General features: G+C 47.4%; 1 protein-coding gene across 1 annotated transcript; it reads left to right on the top strand.

Moving 5' to 3' along the window:
• LOC139046829 (uncharacterized) lies at window positions 1-8826 on the top strand. Its single transcript, XM_070520742.1, has 2 exons — window positions 1-601; window positions 7499-8826. The coding sequence occupies exons 1-2, from the start codon at window positions 308-310 to the stop codon at window positions 8600-8602; spliced, it is 1398 nt and encodes a 465-aa protein (XP_070376843.1). The 5' UTR covers window positions 1-307; the 3' UTR covers window positions 8603-8826.
• Window positions 8827-23399: the final 14573 nt, after the last annotated feature.

The raw sequence follows: 23399 nt of genomic DNA on the forward strand, positions 1-23399 counted from the left end.
GTTGCGGCTGAGTGCACGTGACAGCGGAACAAGCCCCGTGATTATGCATCCGCTGCTGCGGATGCGGCGGTAGATGTAAGGAACGGCTGTCGCCGACGATAACGAAGCAGTCGTTCCTCGCCGCGTTACGAAGTTCAAGGTGCGACAAGTGTTCCCCATTCTACGCGATAGTGAGTGCAGGGCTCATTTTATCTCTCGTCGACGCTTATCTGGGCAAACTGTCTCACGCCACCCAGTAGCGATAACCTCGGTAAAAAAGCCACCGCGCTCTCGTGCGAGCGTAGCATTCGTGCTGGAAGACGACGCCATGCCGGATCACGGACGAGGACGGGTGCACCGTTTTCGCGACCACGTCGTCGCCGGCGTCAACTGGAGACCGACGCGGTTCGTCGACGAGGTTCCCAGTTCACGTGTGTGCGGCCTCTGCCGCATGATCCCAAAACGGACGGTGGTGTTGCCGTGCTTGCATGCTCTGTGCCAATCTTGTCACGCAGCCAGTCTCGAAGGGAGCGTCGGTCGGTGTCCGTTGGATCGAGAGGCATTCGAAGAAGGGGAGTGCGTCGGTTCTCAATTCCCGGCCAGGAAAGCGAACGCCGTGAAGGTGAGGACCAAAGAAACAATTTCTGTCACTTCTTTATCTCTTTTTTTTGGTGGGGGGGGGGGGGAAGGCAAATATGCATTAGTAATCCGATAATTCCGCTGCAGCATACGTGCAGGCCTAACGATTAGAGTGTCCCTTTACCATCGCCGAACATTAATACCCAATTTCACCCTCACCAAATGTTACTCTTTAGCGTCTATCAAAACTAACACAATAGAGCAACACAATTTGACTGTAGGGAAGACACGGGGAAGGCGGTAGATGGAAATTCAAAACTATGAACAAAACGAGAACAAGGTGAAAGCAGGAGCCAACGTTTCGATAAGTGGACTCGTCTTCTTCAAGGCGACCTATGCTTCCCCCGCCACAGTATATGTAATGGCGTTCAAATAAAGGGGAGAGTGCGTAAGATGGCCGGGTGCGGCAACGAGCGAAGCTGTGTTAGCGTGTGGAATTGAGAATGATGGAGTGCTGTGCACAAGGCCAGGGGCCCGGCCGTCCGCCAATCACGTGTCAACGCCCGCGTGTTAGCCGACGCGTCAACGGCGTCTGACACGCCGGCTGAAAAATAAAAAACAAGAAAGAAAGAAAAGGGAGAAAAAGCGCTAAGAAACCAAACTAAATGTTGTTGCCTATAGCTTCAAATTTAGCCTACCGGATATATTCTAAAGCTCATTTGAAACGTTTATGCCTGTTGGTTGCAATGTCTCTAACTTATGGATAAGGTATCATCCTCTGTATTTTCTTTCCCGTTCCCACCTATAACGTTGGCTTCTGCTTTCACCTTGTTCTCGTTTCGCTCATCGTCACAAACTGACTCTAGGCTGATGTGAAATATTCTGTTGGAGCTCGGTATTTACTTATTTCTTAGTGTACAGATAAGAGAGAAATAACAAAAAGGCAAAATACGTTGAAATGTGGGACGTCACACTGACGTTTTGGGGTTGTCGTTTCTGCACTAAATTCAAAGTGAAACTGGTAATAATTATTCATTTCAGTGATAATTCAGTGACAGTTAATCACTTTGTATGCAAACATTATTCTTCTTTTGCTTGAAATTTGCACTGAAACGTCAAAAAACGAGGTTGGGTCCACCACGAAATAATTTACTAGTTATTCTTCTAAAAGATAGTGTTGCTTCTGAAAAACTACCATTTCTGCAAAATTTTACTTTTAGGCATTATTCCTCAACCTCAACTACTCCCCCCCCCCCCACCCCCCACTTCCAGGCAACCGAACTCTAAGCGCTATCTTTGCCCGTAGTGGGTGACAGCATCTATTTGAGGAGCAAGCGAAAAGGAGATGGCGGTCTCCACTGCACAAGAATGCTGCTGTCCTCGTAGATAAGTTTGGATCTGGAAGAATAGTTCAACAGTGGGCGCATTTTTCCTCGATTCTCGCTTACCAAGGCTGACTCTTGTGTGAGAGTAGCTGTCTTGGTATTTAGAACAGGCACGTACCCAGGATTTTTTTTCGGGGGGGGGCCCACCACCTCCATCATCATCATCATCATCATCATCCTGTTTTATGTCCACTGCAGGACGAAGGCGTCTCCCTTCGATCTCCAATTACCCCTGTCCGGCGCCAACCGACTCCAACTAGCGCCCGCGAATTTCCTTATTTCATCGCTCCACCTAGTGTTTTGTATCCTCGATTGCGTTTCCCTTCTCTTGGTACCCATTCTGTAACCCTAATGGTCCAACGGTTATCTAACCGGCGCATTACATGACCTGCCCAGCTACATTTTTTCCTCTTGATGTCAATTAGAATATCGTCTATACCCGTTCGCTCTCTCATCCAAACCACTCTCTTTCTCTCTTAACGTTATGCCTAGCAATCTTCGTTCGATCGCTCTTTGCGTGGTCCTTAACTTTCTCTCAAGTCTCTGCCCCATATGCACTGGCGAAATGCACTGGGAAATGCACTGGCACATGCATTGGCACTGGACATATTGCACTGGCAGAATGCACTGATTGCACACCTTACTTTTCAATAATAATGGTAAGCTTCCAGTCAGGAACTGGCAATGTCTGCTGTATGCGATCCAACCTATTTTTATTCTGTGAATTTCCTTCTCATGATCAGGGTTCCTTCTGATTAATTGACCTAGGTAAACGTACTCCTTCACAGTCTCTAGTGGCCGACTAGCTATCCTGATCTCTTCTTCCTTTGCCCGGCTATTAATCATTATCTTCATCTTCTGCATAATAATATTCAACCCCACTCTTACACTCTCTCTCTTAAGGTCTCCAATCATTTGTTGTAACTCGTCTGCATTGTTGTTGAATAGAACAATGTCATCGGCAAACCGAAGGTTGCTGAGATATTTGCCGTCGATCTTTACTCCTAAGCCTTCCCAGTTTAATAGCTTGAATTCTTCTAAGCACGCAGAAAATAGCTTTGCTGAAATTGTGTCTCCCTGTCTGACCCCTTTCTCTATAGGTATCTCCCTGCTTTTCTTGTGTAGAATGAAGGTAGCTGTAGAACCTCTGTAGATATTCTAACGCGAAAGACGAGTCAGTAAGAAGAGAAACTATTTACAGATTATATTTACAACAACGGTTGCAGCGCTGACCGGTTAGATTCACAGCGCGAGCCCAGTTCGTTCTCGCTCCTCTTTTCTGGAGTGATGGCGCCTACGTGCCTCGTTCAAACAAACAAATATCTCGCGCATATAGCAATATTTTCCAAGCTTTCTACGTAAGCGTTCTGTACTCCTTGATTACGTAGTGCCTCTACGATTGCTGGTATCTCTACTGAATCAAATACCTTTCCGTAATCTATATAAGCCACATAGAGAGGCTCATTGTACTCTGCAGATTTCGCGATAACCTGATTGATGACATGGATGTGATCCATTGTAAAGTATCTCTTCCTGAAGCCAGCCTGTTCCCTTGGTTGACAAAATCCAGTGCTAACCTTATTCTAATTGAGATTATTTTGGCAAATATTTTCTATAATACTGGGAGCAAGCTAATGGTTTCATAATTGTTCAATTCTTTAACGTCTCCTTTTTTTGTGGATTAGTATAATCTCTGCATTCTTCTAGTTTTCTGGGACCCTTGCAGTCGAAAGACACTTCGTATAAAGAGCCGCCAGTTTTCCAAGCATTATGTCTCCTCCATCTTTGAATAAATCGACTGTTATTCCACCTTATCCTCCCGCTCTTCGTCGTTTCATGTCTTGCAGGGCCATTCTGACCTCATCGCTAGTTATAGGAGAGTTTCTGTATCCTGTTCATTACTGTTTCATAGTGAACTATCGTGACTCCTCTGGGTACTGTATACAGGTCAGCTTAGAATTTTTCCGCTGTTTTTACTATATCTTCGAGATTGCTGATGATATTATCCTTCTTATCTTTTAGTGCATACATCGTGGTTTGTCCTATGCCAGGTTTCTTTTTTACTGATTGCAGGCTGCGTTGATTTTTTACGGCTTCTTCAGTCTTTCTCATGTTATAGTTTCGAATATCAGTTATTTCCGCCTTGTTGATCAGTTTTGACATTTCCGCGAATTGCGTAACGCTGTGCGGCCGCCAGTCCCATACAACCGCGTAGAGCGCAGGACTCTGCGATTCTAGACGTACAGCGGTCACTGCGAAAGGTTAGAAAAACACCCACATAAGCACAGCAGAGAAGTGGCCACGTGGGGCGGTTCGACCGATAACTGTGGAAGCGTCATTCAAAACAAGTAATTGTTCTCCACTTCCGGCGGCGTTTCCTCTACTTCCTTTTTAAATAAAAAGATGTTAATCCATAAGTATTCTCATAAACAACGGTTAACTTTTTAATTATTCGCTTTTGCTTGCAGTTTGGTTGTTGTCTTGGCTCTCTCCCTTAGTAGATCGCTTAATTTCTCAACTCCTTGCAATTTTTGTTTCCAGTTGCCAATTTTGCGCGAAAAGTGCTATACAGCTAGGGAAAAACAGACGAGGTAACAGGCGACAGTCATCTTGCTTATGGGTTTAAGGGTTATTGCAGGGTTCCATGATGGACGCTCTTTCAGACAGACAGACAGACAGACAACGAACTTTATTTAGTCCTGAGGAGCTACTTTCAGGACCTCCTAACGGGAGGCCATTGTAGCCGCTGGCCGCGCCCACGTAAAGGACAGAACGCCGTGACGCTCCGCTCTTTCCTGGGGCCTCTGGATAGCCTGGGCTTGCTTTCGGAGTACCGTGCTTCTGATGGCCTGCTCCCACTCGGCTTCGCTGGAGAGGAAGTCGTTAGGCAACGCGGGACATCGCCAGAGCATGTGAGCCATTGAGCAAAAGGTTTCAGTGCAGTCAGGACAACTAGGGTCCACATCCGAGTAGATCCTACTGAGGAATCCCCGCGACGGGAAAGATCCCGTCTGCAGCATTCTAAGTGTAGCTGACTGACCTCTACTGAGCTTCGGGTGAGGCAGAGGATAGATTCTCCGACCAAGTTGGTAATGTTTAGTGATTTCATTAAATGTGAGGAGTGGATCGTTCTGCTGAGGCCCTTCCTGCCCCTCCGGAGCCTCCAGACCGTCGCGGCGCGTTAGTTCTCGCGCACGGTCGTGGGCAAGCTCGTTGAGGTTTGGGAATCCCTCGAGAACGTTCGTCCCCATGTGTGCGGGGAACCACGTGATATAATGAAAACCGGAGCAAGCCCTTTTCTCTAAAATGGAGGCCGCTTCTCGTGCGAGGTTACCCGACTCGAAAGCTCTGATTGCGTCTCTCGAGTCGGTGTAAATGTAGGTACGCTCTGGATCACACAAGGCCAGCGCAACCGCAATTTGCTCTGCTATACTCGCGGTGGCCGCTCTGACCGAGGCCGAGGACCGAAGAACCCCCCGCCCGTCTACAACCGACAGCGCGAACACTCTCCTGTTCCCGTACTGCGCCGCATCGACAAAGACCGCGGAATCTCTGTCTTCCCTAACTTTCTTCAATATGGCTCGTGCACGGGCTTTACGTCTACCCTCGTTATGCTGCGGATGTACGTTCCGCGGGAAGGGCCTCACCAGGTATGTCGCCCGCGTTTCTCGTGTCAATATTATACGCCGGTCCTCCATTATCCTATGAGCCATGCCAACCTCGTCGAGAATTCGCCTGCCAGCTTGGGTCGACGATAGCCTAACCACCTGGGCAGTGACCTGTGCCTCTATGATCTCGTCTATGCTATTGTGCATACCGAGTGGATCTAGCCTGTCGGAGCTCGTGGCAATAGGCAAGCCTAGCACTTTCTTGATGCTCTTGCGCATGAGTGTATTTAATTTGGTCTTTTCCGTTTTTGTCCACACTAGAGCTGACGCCACATAGTTAATATGGCTCATGAGGAACGCGTTGTACATCCGAAGGAGGTTGTCTTCACCTAACCCCTTCTTTCGGTTGGACACCCTAGAAATTAGCCGCTACATATTCTCTGTTTTAGCTGTAACGTGGGTAATTGTTCTGGCATTACAGCCCCTCGCGTCTATGAGCAGGCCTAGGATCTTAACTGAGTCGACTCTGGGAATTTTCTGCCCATTATTCGCGTATAATGCCACGGGTAGCTGGTTGAGGGGTGTTAGACCCCGAACCCCTTGCCTTGCGGGTCTGTAAAGCAACAGCTCCGATTTACTCGTAGACAGCTTGAGACCCGTGTCCGCGAGGTAAGCCTCCGTCTCGTCCAAGGCCGCTTGTAGAGCTTGCTCCATTTCAGCGAGGGAGCCCCCTGGGCACCAGATCGTGATGTCATCTGCGTAAAGTGCGTGACCTATGCCCTGGAGGCCGCCCAGCCTATCTGATAGACCCTTCATGACGATATTGAAGAGCAGTGGCGAGATGACTGATCCCTGAGGGGTACCCCGTGCTCCCAATTCGTACACGCCCGACCGAATCTGCCCCACCTGAATAGTAGCAGTTCTATTCATGAGAAAGGACCTGACGCTCTTTCACATTATTTTATTTCCCACCATCTAACCCATATCACGTGTATATGGTTCCGGGCATCTGCCAGCGTCGCGGCGAGCCGTAACTCAAGGAAACAATGAAGCAAAGGGATAAGTTAAACGCAATTGGCGTTTTCTCCGGCCGCAACTCGTTCCATTAGAGTACAGACCAGCTGAGTAACAGCCGCATCCCTCTCCTGGTCCCAGGATCAGCCTAAACAAAGAAGGTTGAACTAACAAAAGCAACAGCTATGGGCGTGACGGTTGAATAGATGGTGACAACTGAACGCATCTCGAGTTAATCGCGCGGGTGCGGAATCTACGAGAAAACTGTCCTTCACATTACTAGAGATGCCGATAACCACCGCCATCTAAAAGGAGTGAAAAAGGCAGCATAATGCTGACCGATGAACAACTGCGAAGTCTCAACATTGATCTGGCGGCGCTTTAGGAATGTGTGAGGAGTAGTGGCGTGGGTGGGGTGGGGAGGTGGGGGGGGGGGGGTATGCCACTTGATTTCGGGGGGGGCCCGGGCCCCCCCGGGCCCCCCCCTGGGTACGTGCCTGATTTAGAAGTATAATTAAGCGATTCACTTTGACCTAGTATTCGTGTTTGATGCATCTTTAATGTTTAGACAGTGACAGATACTGCTTGTTGATTTTGAGCATAATTGCTTCCCCAAAGAATCTGGCGATAACGCTGGTTCACACCGTAATTCATGTAAAGATGTATTCTAAATGTAATAATAATAATAATATTTGAGGTTTTACGTGCCAAAACCACTTTCTGATTATGAGGCACGCCGTAGTGGAGGACTCCGGAAATTTTGACCACCTGGGGTTCTTTAACGTGCACCTAAATCTAAGCACACGGGTGTTTTCGCATTTCGCCCCCGTATTCTAAATGTAAGGGACCGGTATAGAAGGCGCCTTTAGTAAAAATAGTTTACCGGCCAAAAGTTTTAACGTGTGTTATTTATATATTTTAATTTCCATTAAGGTGTACTGCTGGAACGAAGCGCACGGCTGCGAGTACACGGGCACCATGGACCGCATGCTGGAGCACTACGAGAACGAGTGCACATTTCACACCGTGGACTGTTGGCGATGCGGCGAGGGAGTCCAGCACAGAGACCTGCTAACGCACTACGCGGCCGGATGCAGTGCCGGTGCTTCTGCCGCGATCACAGAGTCCACGGAGCATACGGCACCGACCCTTGAAGACGTGAGGGCGACGTTGGAATGTCTCAACCACGACCAGCTTGTGCCGGTGATTCAGAGTCAGCTGAATGAGCTTACGGAGCAAGCCAGAAAGCACGAAGCCTGGTTAGCTGCGATCAGTCGCGAGCTCGGAGCATGCCAGTACAACTTAAAGGGCGAGATTGCTCAAATCGCCACCACGATTTCATCGGCCGTGTCGCACCAGCGGACGTCTCGGGAAAATCCAGTGGAGGAAGACAGCACGTCGAGGTCGCTGTCGTTGCACTCGGGACAGGAGCTGATACTTCGAAAGTTGGATGGTTTAGCGCACCTGGAAAACTGGCGGAAAACTTCCCCGAAGCCTGATTTTACCCGCGTCACTGCTCGTTGTGAGGCTTTGGACGGTGACGTTCGGCGGTTCACCAGTGCGCTGTTGACACCCGAGCTGATTAAACAAGTTGGGTGGATCCGTTATGCGGTGTACCTGGAAAACGTTGAGGAAATTATGGAGCGGTGTCCATGGACTAGAAAGTTTGCCGAGATTACGGTGTGGCACATGAGGGACACGTACTTTACGATTGAACTGCGGAGGGAACACGCTTCAACTGACCTCCTTGTGCAGATCAAGTTTAACGGGATGTTGGCGGGCTCTAAGTGTTCGCCTCCTTTCTGGAAAGTGACCTTGGTGAATCGAATATCAGATGGCAATGAACTTTCGTTGACTCCCGCTGCCGAGCGTTGTTCCTGCGAACGCCGTGACCCCTCATTGCCGCACTTCCACCTCCGATTTACTGCAGACATTGCCTCGCTGGAAGGTAACGGCTACGTCCATGACGGAACGGCACAGTTCCATATCTACTTCTTCGATTCAGGTATGCGCGATGCCATCAGAGGAGCACCCTAACGTTCGTCATCGCAGAACGGAGAAACCTCCTTGCCACTTCACAATATGTGTCACAGGAGCCTAATGGAATTTTCAATCTCCTTTCTAGTAAATAAAGTGAGCTTTGCGACATCTGTTTTTTGGAAACTTGCTATCCCTAGTAACTGACAACCTATTCTTTTCTGACTTTACTGGCCGTTCGTTTTGTTTATTTCTTGTGCAAATACAGTTTTTTTGTTGCGAAACCCTGCGCTCCTCGAGTGGTTTCTGACCTTGCGACGTTCACCCCGATACTTTTCTCTCGATTATTGCCGTGCGGATGTTAAAGCGATTGATTTCAAGGCGACGTTCGTCTTTGATACTACGCTGTAGTGCCACGCATAGTGCAATGTCCGAAATGCACGCCCAATGTTAATGCGTCGCAACGCATTTATTTATTTATTGTACCTTAATTCAATGCCCGAAGGCGTTAAAGAAGGGAGTGGATCAAAACACATAGCATGTGCAGATAACAGGGTATAATAATATTTTAAAAAAATGGAAAGTCCGGATTAACAAATGCATCCTTCAATAGTAGTTCTAAAAACAGACGTATCGGTTATGTTAACAATTGAGGGCGGCAGATGGTGCCATTCATTGGTAGTTTTAGGAATAAATGAATAAAAGAATTGGTTCGTGCGACAGTGTGGAACGCACAATTTATGGCGATGGTCAGTACGCGATTATGTGTATGCAGCTTCGGACAAAAGTTCACTTTAATTCCGGATTGTAATACTAAATCTTTTGAAGCAGTGATAAGCGTGCTAACTTCCTACAGGATGAGAGGAGAGGGAGGTTTAAAGTAGCCTTCATAGATGTTGCGATTGATGTCCGACAATTTAGTAACAATTAAACGTCGGCTACGATGTTGTATAGAGTCTATTGCATTTGTTAAGTAATCCAAGCCAGGGTCCCATACAGAAGAGGCATATTCAAGCTTAGAAGTATTAGTGTTTTGTATAGAAGTAGCTTTAACTTAGCGGGTACCATAGAGAAATTGCGCTGGAGGTAACCAAGCGTACGGTTAGCATAGTTAGTGATGAGGTTTATGTGTGTTTGCCAGAAAAAATTAGATGCTATGTTGACGCCTAAGTATTTATAGGAACTGACTTCTTCGAGTACAGAGTTCAAGTGATAGTTGAGTAGGTTAGACGAAAAGTATTGCGGGAAATGCTCATTAGTTCGCACTTTTGGCTGTTAAGTCGCATTTTCCAAGTGTCGCACCAGTTGTCTAGATCACCACCTTGTCTAGATCAGATTGTAGATTAGAGTGTCAGAATTTGGAGAAATTGCTCTGTAAATGAAATAAACATCTGCAAATAACCTTAAGGAGTACGCTACACAGTTAGGCAAGTCATTAATATAAATGAGAAAAAGCAGGGGTCCGAGAACATAACCTTGCGGCACCCCGGAACTGACAGGACAAAGCCAAGAGTCCAAATTGTTGGCTGAGACAAATTGTGTCCTATTAGGTAAGTGTTCAATCCATGAGATAATATTACGCTCAATGTTGAGTGTATTTAATTTTAGACAAAGTAATTCGTGAGAGACGATCGAGATCAAATGCTTTAGAAAATTCTAAGAAGATAGCGTCAATGTGAAATCCATTATCCAGCGCGGCACCGATTTCATGTTTAAATGAAATAAGTTGAGTATCACAGGAAAACAATTTACGGAAGCCATGCTGACGAGATGAAAAAAAAATGAATTTGTTTCTAAGTTGATGAGATTAGAGTATATTATATGCTCTTGAATTTTGTATGGCACACTTGTTAGAGAAATCGGCCTGTAATTTAAAGGTGAATTCACGTCGCCAGACTTAAATAATAGAACCACCTTGCCGACTTCAAAATATTTTGGTAATGAGCACGACAGAATCGATGGCGAAAAGATGTTGCACAAAATTATGGATGAGTACACTTCGGTATTTTTCAAAAAAATTAGGATTAATATCGTCTATTCCTGACGATGACGAAATCTGTAACTTACGAACCTAGTTCACGACACTATCGTAATCAATTAAGAAGGGCTCCATCTGAGGAAAATTGATCTTAACAACTTCAGGTAGAGAAGCACAAGGCAACACGTTATTCAAAAATGATTTAGAAAACACTTCAATGAGTACAGAACGACATTCTTGCGGAACAACAGCACTATCTACATCAGTTAACGATATTGTGTTACATTCGAAACCCCTGACAGTTTTCCAAAATTTTTTAGTATTTTCAGTCAGCAGAGATGGAAGTCTATTGTAAGAGAAAACGCGTTTAGCTTCTTTGACTGCATTTATAAACAGTGAAGCAACCTGCTGATACGCACGCGAGCTATCAGTTGTGTTCCGTATTTTTTTTTAGTTTGGCGAAACAGCCGCTTCTTCCCGTTCAAGATACGTTTTAGGGATGCATTAAACCACGCTGCTCGATGGTTATACCGGACAACTCGCAAGAGTATGTATTTCTGTACTAATTCATTAAAATTATTCTTAAAGAGCGACTAGTTCTGTGTAACGCTCCGAGTGTCCAAGTAAATTTGTCCAAAGTCCATTTGGACCATTTATCATCGTTAATGCTTGCCGCAATCGCTTGAATCTCGGTCTGCTGTGCCTCGCCTTTCCAATCCGCCGTCCTCGAATGGTTGCGTCCTCGTGATCAGCTTCTGATGCGTCACACTGCCTAGGAAGAGCCAATCGCGCCCACCGGTGACCCCCGGGGACCGAACCCGCGACCCTTCAGAAATTAAACGTGAGGAGCAGGACACACGAATGATTGCGTAATCGCGCTGCTTCAGTGCTTGGAAATTTGGGCGGCGTGTTCCACGTGACCCAGACACCGCCTGTCGCGTCCACTACTTCGTCTGGCGTCCCGTCTGAAGCCGCGGTTCCTTTCCCTCTTTGTTTTATACAGAGATTCGAGGCCCGTGTGCTCGTATTTCGAATACCCACAGGAGGCAATGCCGTAGAGGAAGAGCACGGCATTATACTACTGCGCGTGTTATTTCTATGTCGAAGGAAATAGGTATTATTTTTTTTTATCGCCTGTGGAGGTCGGCACAAATCTATTTATTGCGCTGAAATACTCGGAGACGTATGCAATACTTGAACGGGAAAACCAATTCGCACACTTCACTAATAACAAAATTGAATTGAATCAGTATTCAATTAATTTCTTGAGCAGATCCACTGCAATCCACGCACTCAAGCCAGCAATTTCAAAAGGCTCGTCCGCTTGCAACGAAATTTTGAGAGTAGGACCAGGTTTGAGACAAGAGAGTCAAACTTGCGGTGAAAATGCACTGTTGGTCCGCTTCCTTTTTTTTCCTAACAAAGCACCAGTCCCGGCCGCGGCGGCTGCATTTCAATGTCGGAGAAATGCGGAAACACCCCTGTATACCGGGCACGCTTCGGTGCACGTTCAAAAAAACCCCGGTGGTCAAAATTAATGCGCAGTCAACCACAACGGATTGCCTCACGATCATATCGTGTCTTCGGCACGCAAAACGCCAGAATTTCTTGCATTTCTTGAACGCCAGACCTTCTTGTCTGTCCCGCCTGTCTGCGTCTAATCGCTTCGCGAATCCAACAAATGTGTCTCCCACGGACAGACTATCAGCAGGTTTCGCGGACCGAGTATTGTTTGTTGGTTCACTGTCACCTTCACAGACCAATGGGAGTGTCAGGATTGGGGGCTCAATCCCATCGCTCGTGGTCCTTTGCCAAGATTGGAGTACGACATGAATTCGAAGGTAGCTGGCCCATGCCGTCGTCCAACTCATTGACGCTGAGGACGTCGATGAAGTGAAGAACTGCTTCTCATGGAGAACGAGGAATATGGGTTTATTTACAGAAATTAAATCAGTCTAACATGACTACTTGAAAAAGAAGAGTGTCAGTCCAACATGACTGCATGAGAGAAGTGAATCAGTCTAACATGACTGCTCAAGAGAAGTGTGTCCAGCATTCGCACAACAACAGTTTTTATACACTCGGTCCGCCGGCCATACCAGGCGGCGACTGTTCGTTTACTCATCGTCAACTTGCTGCCGCTCCGCAGAACAGTTTACGTACACAAAGGCACACACATTCCAATGCGCAAACGACGGCGTTGGAGGCGTGCCGTTCCGGGAAGTTTCGGTGCCAATCGTGGGTAGCTCGTTGTCCTGCGGCTGGCCGAGGCATGGGAAGCACCAAAATACGGCTTTCCCGCGGCAGCTTCTTCATGCGTATCAGATCAGGTCCGCGCTGGAGAAGTCCGGAACCATTGTTCGCACACCAAACTCGTTCCGTCACAATGTCGATGGGGCTGGTGGAAGGAGGCGGTTTTCAGCACAAAGGCCGCTTCTTCGAACGCCTCCTAGCTGCAGCGACGGTGAGTGGGGGATGCGCGTCGTGTCCCCCAGTCGTAACTGGGTGGCAATCTTGCCTTGCAGCTCGCCATTCTTAACAGCGCCTCCATGGCCCGAAAAATCTCGGCTGTCTAGCGCTGACAACCGCTAGGCAGGAAGAGAACGGCTGGTGGTCAGGGGGGGATTGATGTCATGGCTCGCAGCGACCACTTGTGCATTGATGTCACCGCCCCAAAACATCCGACAAGGACAGGCAACTGCAAAATGAACCCCACAACACAGCTCTGCGCCGAGATGACGCGCATTGGCTCTCACTTTAGACTCGCTAGGCTTCAAAAAAAACAACATAAGTGCAGAAACAAAAAATGCTACATTTCGCTATGCCAATTTCTGAAGCAAATTCCTGCTGACAAATTCAGCAATCATGGAGGGAATTCTGCTAAATGAGAGGGGATCTTCTTCGCTTAAAGAAAAGTTAACACTAGTAACCCTAAAATTTAGGCGGGACCCTCAAACGCAGAATTCAAATTAGCCTGCTTAAACCATCCGCATTGCTATGCAACTTTCCCTTCTTATATCTAACGGAGAAGTTGTACTCTTGGAGAGTGAGGCTCCATCGGAGCAAGCGGCCATTTTTGTGTGACATTTGATTGAGCCACGTCAGAGGACAGTGGTCGGCCTCGAAGATGAACTTCGCTCCGTACAAGTAACACGACAACTTCTGGGCGGCCCAAACCAAACAAGCGCATTCCTTCTCTGAAGCGCCGTAGGCTTCCTCCCTTACATTTAGTTTACGGCTGGCTTAGAGAATAGGATGCTCCTCGTTATCGTCGCCGACCTGACTAAGTACCACGTCCATACCTCTGTCGCTTGCGTCGCATTGAACTATGAATTCCTTTGTGTAGTCTGGCGCGCGAAGCACATGGCGAGAAACCAAAAGCGTTTTCCAACTTTGGAAAGCGTTCTCTTTGTCCTTATCCCAGTGTACGTTACTCGGTGCTCCCTTTCGGAGGGCGTCTGTTAATGGACTTGCCAATTGCGAGTAATTCGGAATGTACCGTTGATAGTACCCCACAAGTCCCAAAACTGAACGAAGGTCCGTTTTCGTGCGCGGCTGAGAAAATTCTCCAATCGTAGCTATCTGACAGACAACATCGCCCAGATAAGCAACCTGCGAACAACCAAACCTACACTTTTCCGCTTTCATCGTTAAGTCGACTTTAAACGTACGAAGCCTCGCGTTCTTGTCGTAATAGATTTTGGCGTTCTTTTGAGCTATTGCCATGTTCTTTCCGACTAGTTCTTGGGTTGCGCTTAGCCGTTCCAAAAAATTTAGCACGTATTCAACCACTGTTGGACTCTCCCCTCTTTCCTCCCACATCTCAACATTCAAAGTGGAGAACGAGTGTCCTCCCATACACTAGTTCTGCTGGTGAGAACCCTGTCGCTTCATGTGGAACCGTTCGCAAAGCAAACAAAGTTGCCGGCAGACAGTTCTCCCAGTCCTCCTTGTGCTCGTAACAGAGCGCACGCAAAACTCGCTTCAACACCGAATGCCACCTCTCTACACTGTTTGACTGAGGGTGATAGACAGAACTGTGTATTAACTTTACCCCGCACTTTTGCAAGAATGTGGAAGTCAGTGCGCTCGTGAATACTGACCCTTGATCTGCCTGAATTTCGGCTGGAAACCCAACTCGTGCAAACACTGTCAAAAGCGCGTCTACTATTTCGGTGGAGCTGAGCTCTTTCAAAGGAATTGCTTCTGGAAATTTGGTAGCAGGACACCGCATGGTAAACAAGTACCTGTAGCCCGATTTTGTTTTTGGAAGAGGCCCTACCGTGTCTATTACAAGTCGTCTGAAAGGCTCTGTTATTAAGGGCACTACCCTCAGTGGAGCTTTTCATGTCTCTCCTGGTTTACCAGAACGCTGGCAGGCGTCGCATGATCTTACAAAGTTTTCTACGTCTTTGAAACAGCCAGGCCAGTAGTATTCCATAAGCAATCTTTCCTTTGATTTGTTTATGCCTAGGTAGCCGGACCACCCATTCCCATGACAGAGACTCAAAAGGTCCTCCCTATACTTAGTAGGTACGACTAACTGATCTAAAATCCTACCCTTTCGATCCCTGTAGTGCCGATACAACAATCCGCCTCTCTCATGTATTGTCACGTTGCGCCTAGCAATGCCTTCTTTAGCTGTGTCATGTAATTTAGCTAAGCTCTCATCATTCTTTTGCTCAGCTGCCAGTGACTCTCTATCCACACGTAAGAGCTGATCAAAGTTCCTTGAGGCCGGTGATAATAACGACCCTGTCTTGCTTGTGAGGGCGTCAGCTTGCTCTTCCTGCAGGCTAGAACCCTGACACTCTAGTGCTACGCTCTCATTGAGCTGGTCAGCTGGCAGGCTCTCCTCAACTGTTCTTTTGTCCCTCGGGCCTAGCTCGGATTCGGGTACTGAGGTTATCCCCTTTTCTGCTTCCGCTGGAGGAGCTTGTGCATTTTCAGTCGAAAGCGCCGCGATCTTACGAGCTTGGCCTCGGGTCAATGCCTGTACTATGCCCTCTCCCAGTTTGAGCCCTCTGTCACGCAGTAACTGATTCGAACGATTCGAAAACATGTAAGGATATTGCAGTGACAAAAATTTGGAAACTGCAGCCTCAATCTCTAGCTCCCCGAATGTTCCACTGATTTTGACTTTGGCCATGGGCAGACACACGCTGTGTTCTTCTACAACCTGTTTTATCCATGCTACTTCTCCGGTGAAGTCATCTACCGTCACGTAAGACGGATGGACAATGTCCAGCGTGCACTGTCTCTTAGCACTCGGCATGGTTTTCCATTAACTTGCAGGTCGTGGAGATATGGACTTAAAAGTTCCATATTCTCATCTTTTTCTCCACGTAGGAAAAAACTACGCTAGACTTCTCGCAGTGTACAGCTATATGTCCCAGTTTGTGGCATTTGTAACAGCGAATTGGTCTAAAAGATTCGAATTTTCTTTTCTGTTCTTTTTGTGCGGTTTCTCTGTTAAGTTTCTCCTCGCTCTTTTCTGCGGGCTTTTCCGCCATGTCTACAGGCTCTGATCGTCTAGTTTGCGCAGCGTTTGTGAACGGAAATGGTTTCCGTGGTCCATTTCGACCGTCCCAGTTTCCCTCCTCGGCGTTCAACTTTCTACGGGTTGCGTACTCTTCGGCTAATTCAGCCGCCCTTTCCACAGTGTTTACATTACCTCTGTCTTGCACCCACAGTTTCACAGCTTGGGGGATGGTTTTGTAAAACTGCTCTAGACACATGCATTCAATGATCATGTCTCTGCTGTCGTACGCTTCCGCGCTTTTAAGCCACTCGACTAGGTTGGCCTTTAGGCTATATGCAAACTCCGGATAGCCCTCGCTATCTTTCTTGCCTGTGCTCCTAAACCTTTGCCGAAAAGCTTCGGCTGAAAGGCGGTATTTCTTTAGGAGACTAGCCTTAACTTTTGCATAATCATATGCATCCTGCACACTCAATCTGGCGATTACTTCCGCCGCCTCACACGGCAACATAGACAGCAACCGTTGTGGCCATGTACTCCGGCCGAAGTTCATCTTTTCGGAAGTCCTTTCAAAATTGCTTAGGAACAAGCCTATGTCGGTCCCGACCTCAAATGGCTTTAATAGCCTTTCCATGCGGTATGATTCTGCCTCACTTGATCGTCCCAGAGCGCCTTCACTTCCTTGAGACAACTCCAAACGTTTGCTTTCAAGTTCAAGTTGCATTTTTCTTGACTCGCGATCTTTACACGTTCCTCCCTTTCTTTTCTCTCTCGTTCTTCTCTCTTTTTCAGAACTTCAAACCCCAGTTCAACTTCTTCCTCACTGGCCTGTTCGGAAATGATATGCAAGAATTCTGATTTTAGCATTTCCTTGCGTACATCTAGGACCAGTTCCTCACCAACAATCAACAACTCGTCTCTCAGCAGTGTCCTTAACTCCATGACTGCTGCTTTACTGCCTTGATTCTGCTCTCTAAATCTAGCTAGGAAAACACAACCTAGCTAACACACAACAATCTAGCTTCCCTACTGTTCTAAACAGAACAACCACAAAATGAAGCCTAGAGAGTCAAAGCAAAAACCAAGCACTCACCGCAGATACAGCACCATGTCGCAAAGTTCATCTCACCGCTGTCAGCTAGCTGTCAGGATTGGGGGCTCAATCCCATCGCTCGTGGTCCTTTGCAAAGATTGAAGTACGACATGAATTCGAAGGTAGCTGGCCCATGCCGCCGTCCAACTTATTTACGCTGAGGACGTCGATGAAGTGAAGAACAGCTTCTCATCGAGAACGAGGAATATCGGTTAAATCAGTCCAACATGACTGCATGAGAGAAGTGAATCAGTCTAACATGACTGCTCAAGAGAAGTGTGTCCAGCATTCGCACAACAACAGTTTTTATACACTCGGTCCGCCGGCCATACGAGGCGGCGACTGTTCGTTTACTCATCGCCAACTTGCTGCCGCTCCGCAGAACAGTTTACGTACACAAAGGCACACACATTCCTATGCCCAAACGACGGCGTTGGAGGGGTGTCGTTCCGGGAAGTTTCGGTGCCAATCGTGGGTAGCTCGTTGTCCTGCGGCTGGCCGAGGCATGGGAAGCACCAAAATACGGCTTTCCCGCGGCAGCTTCTTCATGCGTATCAGATCAGGTACGCGCTGGAGAACTCCGGAACCATTGTTCGCACACCGAACTCGTTCCGTCACAATGTCGATGGGGCTGGTGGAAGGAGGCGGTTTTCAGCACAAAGGCCGCTTCTTCGAACGCCTCCTAGCTGCAGCGACGGTGAGTGGGGGATGCGCGTCGTGTCCCCCAGTCGTAACTGGGTGGCAATCTTGCCTTGCAGCTCGCCATTCTTAACAGTGGGGGATGCGCGTCGTGTCCCCCAGTCGTAGCTGGGTGGCAATCTTGCCTTGCAGCTCGCCATTCTTAAAAGGAGCCAGAAAGAAACTCCTGGAAAAGTGTGTTCTAGGGTGTTTCCTCACGAACCGCGGTAACCGCCACGGCCGTTTGACAAGCGCCCCAGCCAACTGCGGGGTTTTCCCAGGAACCAAGACGCGCCATGTTGAAACCAGCGTGACGACCCCTGTCTGTGTGTGCAGTGAACAAAGCGGGAGTTTGTGTGAACCCTCGCCCTCAACACGGTTCCTTCGTCGACTTTGGATGCTCCGATTGGACGAAGGCAAGACGGCAGTTACCCTGGGCTAGGGATCTAGGGAGCACACAGAGTTTTTAAGCAGGCGCCTCTCGGCTCCTCGGTGTACTTCATTTCAGTATGGGATGTAACGTTCTCGACTCTTCATGTAGACATTGTAAATAAACCCAGTACTCCTCGTTCTCGATGAGAACAAGTTCCTCCCTTCAACAGCGTCCTTAGCGTGGATCAGTAGGAGGACAGCATGGACCAGCTAGCCCTTTTTACATGCCCCGCCCCAAATCTTATATGTGCATTTCGTCTGCTGCTGAAGTTCTGATTGGCTGGGCTCGCGTATACGTTAAAAGGAGACAGGCGCCCACAGCCAATCAGCAATTCAGCACCAGACGAAACGGGCATGCCAACAAGGTGGACACTTACAGAATAGCCCCCATGTGTGGGGACTGCGGTAGACGGGCGAATGTGGCAGCACTCGCAGTTTGTGTTGGCATGTTGTTGTGAATTTCAACCTCGTCTTGACGCATGTGCTCAACTCTTTGCTTCAGACGTGTTCTTACAGCATCTGCTGAGCGGTATGTACAAAGCTCATTCCTTCGAGCCACACTTGGTCATCTTTGGCTGCGCCAACAATCAGCGAACGAGGACGTTGTTCATGCAAGAGCCCTGCGATCTATCTTCATGGAGACGCAGGTTTGTGCTTGTGTGGAGTACGTTCTGTTGTAGATGTTTCCTGAGGCACTTGAGAAACGATACTGTGGTATAGTGGCCTCTAACAATAAAGACTTCCTGCCCAGCAAGCTTGATCGGGTGCGTATTCGTTTTGTTGCCGCAAGCCACGCGATAGTGTGCTTCGTGTCTAGCTCCGCTGTGGACCTGCGAGAACAGCATAACAGTGCCGTTCCCGACCTTTCGGTGTCATTTATTGTCGTTCGGCTCGGTTCTATTTTCATACGGGAAGCGGATGGAGGTCAACTCGTATACACAAACCAGCGTTTCGATGTCGCAGAAAGGTAAGAAGAACGACTTCCAATGCGCCTGTCGAGTTCATAATTAGTGCAGTGATTGCCGCGTTACGGCACGTAAACAGGACTGCACGGAACTTGACGATATTATTCATGCGCATGAACGACAGAAAGACAGAGCACTGAGTGAGTAGCGTGCACAGAAACATGGCTGCCGACGCGTCAATGCCACACTTGATCTTTTGTTTTGTTTTTTCTCTCTTTCACGCAATGTGCTGGTGCTCGAACTGATATCATTTTTTCGATGCTCACTCAGCTTCACAACAAGAACGTTCAGCCGTCCCTAAAGGAGCTGCCGCCCCCTTCGGTGATGGCTAACATGAACACCCAAATTACTGCTTGATCTATATAGACTGCGAGGGAAGAAATCATGAAGCGCCCGTAACTCCGGAGGACTGAAGCGCCCGTAACTCCGGAGGGGAAGACTCCGGAAATTTCGACCCCCTGGTGTTCTTTAACGTGCACTTAAATCTAAGCACACGGGTGTTTTCGCATTTCTCCCCCATCGAAATGCCGACGCCGTGGCCCGGGTTCGATCCCGCGACCTCGTGCTCAGCAACGCCACACCATAGCCACTGAGCAACAATGTGCTAGCTGAAAATAATAAATTAGCCGTTTCCTCATGGGCGTCTCAGTTGTTTAGCAATTTACAGTACCGCGATGACGTACACTAGGCCACAATATGTTTCGGGACACGAAAGTGTCTGGCGAAACGGCCCTACGCGCCTTCTGGGGGCTGTTAGATACGGAACCATTTCCTAAGCCTACTTCAAGTTGACCAGACCACATCAAATCGCGCCACAGCTAATTAAGGAGCGCAGAAGCACGGATACCACATTCCCGAGGCGCGGCACGCGCAAACTAATACGCCGCATCGGGAGCCATTCACAGCTTGACTCTTCCCGAAAGTGTAGCGGGAGCCTGGCACGGTTCCAGGTAACGCAGGTCCCGAAAGTGTAGCGAGAGCCTGGCACTGTTCCCGCTAACGTGGGTCCCGAAGCAAGACGGCTGTAATTCACCGTGAAGGCCTGGCAGCTATCCCCCCATCCGCCTTTGTGACGGCATTTGCAAGCCCGCGAGGCAAGACCGCAGAGAGAAGTAAGCACTCGGACAATTGGGGACCAAGCAGGCGACTCTCTCCGCCGGGTGTGACACAATCGCAGGGGCGCCTACCATTGGCCGAAAATGACGACACCTGAGCGGGTTCGCCGATTGGCCGAAAATGGCGTCACCTCAGCGGGCTCGCCCATTGGCCGAACGTGACGCGTCTTCGAGACACCGAAGGGCTTGAAAGACACAGACCGGGAGCAGCAAGCCTTCCTATAAATAGTCGGATACAACTTTAGAAAAAAGGGGGCGTTTACTCCTCCGAGGCGAATGCACACGAGCATCCACCAATGGGCGCGCACTCTGGACCGACGTCATGCACCGGACGGCCGGTGACTTCGCCGCTTCGGTCATCTGGGCGGGGCCTCCCCTTTTTTCTAAAGTTGTATCCGACTATAGAGCATTCCTAGAGCATTGCTTGATTCATCTCTTTCGAGCTTCTTGCCACGGGCCGCAGCGTCCGAGTTGCTGCCGGCCCGTAATGACTTTAAGACTGTTAATTGACTCTCCCTGTAAATAATGTAAATAAACCTCCAAAGTTTTCATCCCGACTTCCTCCTCAACTCTTACAGGGCGCACCGCTGTTGCGCGCATGCGCGACCCTCCGTGACTGCAAGCGTACACGTTTCCGCCCTTACTCCTTGCGCGCCGGCGATATCCGACGAGAGTAGCCGCGAGGTAGACCTGCTACGAGTGCCGCTGTGGCGGCTTCGACGGGCGCAACCATGCGAAGCCTGAACTTGCACGCGGCGCTGCGGACACATTTAACGCGACAGCGTTAAGGAGCCCGTGTCGCAGGAAATGCGGCGCCCGTTGTCGCATCGGCACAAATATTTTTTACAACAACGAATACCCCGGGCTTCTATATGATGCAAGGCGTTGACTGAACTAATTAAATTTCTCACGCTAAAATACGCAGAAACATCGTAAACTACGACTTGCCCACAACCTACAGATGTGATAGCTCTCGGATTATAATTCGAATTTCACAGCAGTTATTAGCAGGAATGCGCAAACGGGATAATTTATATAGGAACACTAAAAGGCGCAACCATTTAACATGAACTTACGGGCAAGATCTAAAAGCTTCTGTCACAGTTTTAGCTGTAAAATAAAATTAGCTAAACGACTGTATTTCGAGCAAAGAATTTTACAGGCGGCTAATAACATTAAAAAGAATTGGGAGATGGCCAACTCCTTTTTAAATAGAGAGACACGACTAAATCCCGTATCCAGAATTTTAAAGGATGGATTAGAGCTCGATTCCCTTGCTGAAATAGCTGAGGCTTTAGTAGTTTTTTCTTTCCTAACAACCCACATACTCCTGCACAGATCACCAATATGAACCATCTCATTCATTCTTTCTATTTCCTACAATGCCATAAGACATAGCTGCTGTTATAAATGACATAAAAATGACAAGCGCTGGAATTGATGAGATCCGCCCTGATAACATTAAACTAATTCCGCACCCTATTTCAGACATACTTTCATTTATTGTTATTTCATTATTCAAGACTGGTTTATTTCCTGCTCAACTGAAGCGTGGCAAAGTTATCCCAATTTTTAAAAAAGGCGATAGCTCATTATTGCCCAACTACAGACCAATTTGCATTCGGCCGTTCTTTGGGAGAGTTACTGAAAAACTAATTGAAGTACGGCTAACGAAATACCTTTCTAAATTTAATATCCTCTCTGCATGCCAGTTCGGTTTTCGACAAGGTATTCCACGGAGCTGGCACTTACTCATCTTACGGATCAACTAAAATAATTTACCGACGAGCGATATCTCGCCGCCTCAGTTTCCATCGATCTAACGCAAGCATTTGATACCTTAAATCATACTATCCTGTTCTCTAAGCTCGAAGGCATTGGCATTTACCGTCCTGCCCTTTCGCTACTAAAAAGCTACTTATATAATCAGGTTCAGCTTGTTTGTGTTTCCAATGCTTATTCTCAACCGCGAACTACAAACATCGGTTAGCTCAGGGCTCCATCCTGGGGCAACTTCGGTTTTTAGTTTATATAAATGATTTACCTAATTGTCTTTCTTCGACAAAATGCATTCTGTATTCTGATGATACCACAATATCCGCTTTTCATAAAGATATCTAATCTCTCCTTAATAAGCTAAATGCTGACTCAGAAAACATTCTAAGGTGGTGTAAAGTTAACATGTTATCTATTAATGCAACTAAGACTATGTTTGTTCTATTCTTTTCACATCAGCGAAACATAACTTCCTATCAGTTTTGATCTCCGCTGCCTTCATCCAAGTTCATGTGCCTCTTTCCTTGGCATCCTACTTGATTGTAATCTGAAATATCACAATTATATTGCTCACATGAAAAAGAAAATAGCTTACGGTATACGCATCTTAATTAAAGCGCGCCCTTACTTCACACGTACCCACACTGCTCTTACTTTACCACTCTTTCGTCCACTCTCACATTACTTACGATATGATACGTTAGGCAAACGCCTGTAATGCTCATATTGCGTCACTACAAACAGTTCAGAACCGAGCCATCAGAGTAATTACTTGTAGTGCACGCTTTTCTAATGCCACTTCATTACTACACGAGAATAACATCCTCACTATTTCTGGGCGCACTAAATACAGCCTATGTATTTTTTTCTAGACATCTCTACATAATGAGCTACCACATCGATCACATTTTCACCATCTAACCTGACAATTCATAGTACCACCAGATTCGCGTTGAATAACAATTCTCTTTTACCAACAATCTGCCCTAACTACGGTAAACAAATCGTGGAATTCACTTCGATATCAGTATGTAACACTCTCTCATTATGAAAAACACAAGATTCACAACGAAACTAAAAATGCATTTATTATTGACAGACCAAATAGAACATTTACTGTAACCGTTCCTTCTTTTTGTCCGTTCTTTCTTGCTTTTTTTCGTTTTTGTTTGTTTTATGTGCTTGTAAATAAAGTACTGGTATTTTCTTCCCATACAATTGTTCTTGGTACCATGAGATAAGCTAAACATTGTTATTATGTTTATAGAATTCTGTATTTTGTTCTCTTAACGTTCATTTCCAGCTCCTCGCATACTACCTTATTATAAGCTACTGTTGCTT

Source organism: Dermacentor albipictus, chromosome 6 (genome assembly GCF_038994185.2).
Source record: "Dermacentor albipictus isolate Rhodes 1998 colony chromosome 6, USDA_Dalb.pri_finalv2, whole genome shotgun sequence".
Taxonomy (NCBI): domain Eukaryota; kingdom Metazoa; phylum Arthropoda; class Arachnida; order Ixodida; family Ixodidae; genus Dermacentor; species Dermacentor albipictus.

Coding starts and splice junctions, on each gene's coding strand:
- LOC139046829 (XM_070520742.1), top strand. CDS start 308: ATGCCGGATCACGGACGAGGACGGGTGCACCGTTTTCGCGACCACGTC. Junction 602..7,498: donor GGAAAGCGAACGCCGTGAAG/GTGAGGACCAAA, acceptor ATTTCCATTAAG/GTGTACTGCTGGAACGAAGC.